This window comes from Lotus japonicus, chromosome 3, assembly GCF_012489685.1.
Source record: "Lotus japonicus ecotype B-129 chromosome 3, LjGifu_v1.2".
Classification (NCBI taxonomy): domain Eukaryota; kingdom Viridiplantae; phylum Streptophyta; class Magnoliopsida; order Fabales; family Fabaceae; genus Lotus; species Lotus japonicus.
In genome coordinates, this window is record NC_080043.1 from 72835799 (window position 1) to 72839151 (window position 3353).

Consider the following 3353-nt stretch of genomic DNA (forward strand, 5'->3'; position numbering starts at 1 on the left):
CAAGTTTTCGGAAAAGGAAATTTCCTCCTCTCCCTTTAATAGGTTCGGCCACTTTAGGTAATTAGGAGACTCGATTTTTCTTCGATCAAACTTGGTTCCTATGCTTTCATAAGCCGTAACTAAGGGTATTCTGAACTCGGAAAAATTATCGGATCAAAAACTGTCGCAGGGGTATTTTGGTCATGATCTTTAACTTAGGATTTTCAAAACTGAAATCCCAAAAATAAAATTTTGCAGGGACGTCACCAACGACGTTTATGACAACTAATCCTACTAGCACTAAGCTAAGGCGATAGTTTTCAGCCTAAAGGTTGAAGCTTTACACCAAAAACTCCAAAAATGGGTATTTTAGGCTAAAATTGATTCCGGCGGAATTCCGGCGACATAACGGAAAATCTAACCCGGCAGAAGTGATCTTGGGCACATAAGGAAGAGGTTTAGAATCAGAAATGAAAGATTCAGGATAGTTTTGCAAAAACCCATAAACTATCCACTCAGAAAACTCTACAGAAAAGCTATGGAAAAAGCGATCGGAGGTAAGGATTAGCGACTATACCTCGAAGCCTTGAAGCAGCAACTAACGGATCAACGATCAAGCAAGTAATGAAGAAAATTCTTCTTCCTTCTTCCTTGGATGAACTCGCGGCCTTGAGGAGAGAAAATGGAGGAAAATTTGAGTTTTTCTTCCTTTCTTTGCTATATATAAAGGTTGGAAATTCGCGGGAAAATGAAAGTTTCGCGAATCTGATTTTTCCGGCGTCATTCTCCGTGAATTAATAGATATGTTTTGGCGAAAGAATTCCAAAACTAAGATGAGGTCTCTTTGTATTTTTGGCAACTAAAGCATAGTCGATATAAAACTATTTTACCCGATAAGTTGCTTTTTGCATCGAATGTCGGAATAGAAAACTTCCTTCGGAAGAAAGATTGAAAGCATCAAGAGAAATGGGTGTACGCGTGTAGAATATTCATTTGAAGCTCTGAATAGATAAAGTCTTCATTGTCGAGAAATCCTAGGGTTTTGGAAAACCAGGGTTTCGTTTTCGGCAAACTTCCGATGATTGGAATCGGACGTTCGTAGATCCTAGAGTTTCGCCTCGAAATGATGGTGATATATGGAAAAAGTGAAGTTCTAACATTTCTCTGAAGATTTTTGGAATTAACTGCCAGCGTGCCTAAAAGTGAAAATTAGCTACATACTAGGGTTTCTGACCTAGGTTTAAACGTATAACGATCGTGCTAAAACTTTTATCGATCATGATACAATCCTTTGACTTTTCCTGAACTTTCTCCTTCATAAATTTATTTCATTTGATAAACTTTTGTTCAGGTTTCCCTTCACATTACATCAACCCTAATCGTGAATAAGAAGTTTATTCACTTAGCATAAGCTTAAAAACTTGGGTCTCACAAGGGATACATTTCTAGCAACATATTCCTACATCATTTTACCTAACAATGACCCAAAATTGTGGACTAAAAGCAATCTTCCACCAATTCAACCACCATATGTAAGGAGGGCACCTGGGAGGCCAAAGAAACTAAGGAACAAGAAAAATGATGAACCAAGAAACCCTTACAAGATTCCAAGAAATCAAACAAAAGTGAAGTGCTCCAGATGTGGACAATGGGGGCATAATGTGAGGACATGTGGAGGTAAAACTGGTGCTGACAGGGACATAGAAAAGGGGGGCAACAAGGTAAAATTAAAGCAATTTTTAGTTTATACTAGAACTCTATAGCAATATTATTGACTGAGAATGATTTGCTTCTAATTTGTCAGAAAAATCCAAAGAAGGTCCACCATGGCCAGGCTTCTGGAAGTGGAACAATTCCTGGAACAAGAAGTGCATCTGCTGCTGCCCCTGATGGAAGAGGGCCTCAGAAACCAAAGTACAAACCTGCTGCTAAAAGAAAGAGGAAGGCTCCTGAAGCAGCTACAACCCAAACTGCTCCACAGCCAGCTTCCCAACCAGTTTCCCAACCAGCCTCCCAGCCAGCTTCCCAACCAGCTTCCCAACCATCTTCTCTGCCAGCTTCACAGCCCTCATCAGGTCATGGCAGCACAATAACAGCTACACTACCTCCTTCTGGTGCAACCACAAGAAGAAGAAAGAGACCAAGAGTTGTAGTTGGAACTCAAGAGAGCACTAGTTGATTATGGGCCTTGATTATGTTGTTTTGTGTTGGTGTCATTTTGTGTGGAACTTTAGTCTTGGTGTTTTCTGGTTATGTAATGAACTTATTTAAGCCTTTAGTTAATGTATGACTTTATCTATTGTAATTTGCAAGGGATGCTGTCCATATTTGGTTTTGTATGACATTATCCATTGAGTTTGGTATCTATGATAATGTTAGCCACTGTGTTATGTTAATTATCCATTTTGAATTTTCATATGACAACTGAAAATAGTAGATAGCCTAGGTAGAACATTGTGCTTGCATACATCATTTCAAACAACAAAAATTTGATGACAAATTACTCAAGTTTCATTTATCCATTTCAAGTTCCATACATATGCACTAATGGCACACACACTACATAGGCACTAATGGCACACACAACACAAATAAACCCAACATCCTCTCCTACTTCTACTACATCATCCTGTCACCCTAATTCTACTTCATCATTTTCACCATTAGAATTGCACATACAATCAACAGGAACACAACTACAGACCATCCCAGAACACAACACTTAATCAATATTGCTTGGTTCTTCTTCATCTCATCTACTCTACGCAACAAGCCTGCAATTATTTTCTTGTCACGCGGGTTACCCTCCAACTCATCATACCACTGGAAGAAATCACACTGCCTCCTTTTCTGTTCCTGAGAATAAATAAATTTTCCCAACAATTTTAGTTCAAGCATAACCACATTCACAACAATTAATCAACCTTCAACAAATAATCCAAAACATTACCTTAAACCTGCCACATCCATAAAACCGCCTACCAATATTTCCGTTCTCGTTCGTCCAAGTAGTCGCAACCGGGGCAACTTCTCCACACTTGCACAAAACAACGTTCCTCCTTCGACCGTAGCCACTGGAAACAGAGCTCCCTCCGGAGAAATGGCTTTCCCCACCCATGTATGCCACTTCTTCGTCGCGAGCCGTTAGCCTTCTCCCTTTCCCTTTCGCGATTTGTTGAGCTCTCTTGCTCGTGTTCTTTGTTCCTCGATTCTTCCTCCTCTGTGTTTCTAATTTGGGGATTTATCTCCAAATTGGGGATTTAGGGTTCCCTTTTCTTTTTTTTGTTATTAAGTTATTAAAATCCACGTGGCAAAAAAAAAGAGAAATTAAATCCACGTCAGCCCCACCGTTAGTTTACTAACGTTGAACTAAC

The 3353-nt window shown here is 39.5% G+C and overlaps 1 protein-coding gene across 1 annotated transcript; it reads right to left on the reverse strand.

Moving 5' to 3' along the window:
- Positions 1 to 2622: 2622 nt before the first annotated feature.
- LOC130744678 (uncharacterized) lies at positions 2623 to 3097 on the reverse strand. Its single transcript, XM_057596843.1, has 2 exons — positions 2930 to 3097; positions 2623 to 2835 (listed from the first exon to the last, which is right to left on the reverse strand). Exons 1-2 carry the CDS (start codon positions 3095 to 3097, stop codon positions 2623 to 2625), a joined length of 381 nt encoding a protein of 126 aa, XP_057452826.1.
- Positions 3098 to 3353: the final 256 nt, after the last annotated feature.

What these genes read in the sequence shown, in the direction of transcription:
- LOC130744678 (XM_057596843.1), bottom strand. Translation starts at nt 3,097, where the DNA reads ATGGGTGGGGAAAGCCATTTCTCCGGAGGGAGCTCTGTTTCCAGTGGC. An exon ending in ATGGATGTGGCAGGTTTAAG is followed by an intron (nt 2,836 to 2,929) that starts GTAATGTTTTGG and finishes ATTTATTCTCAG; the next exon opens with GAACAGAAAAGGAGGCAGTG.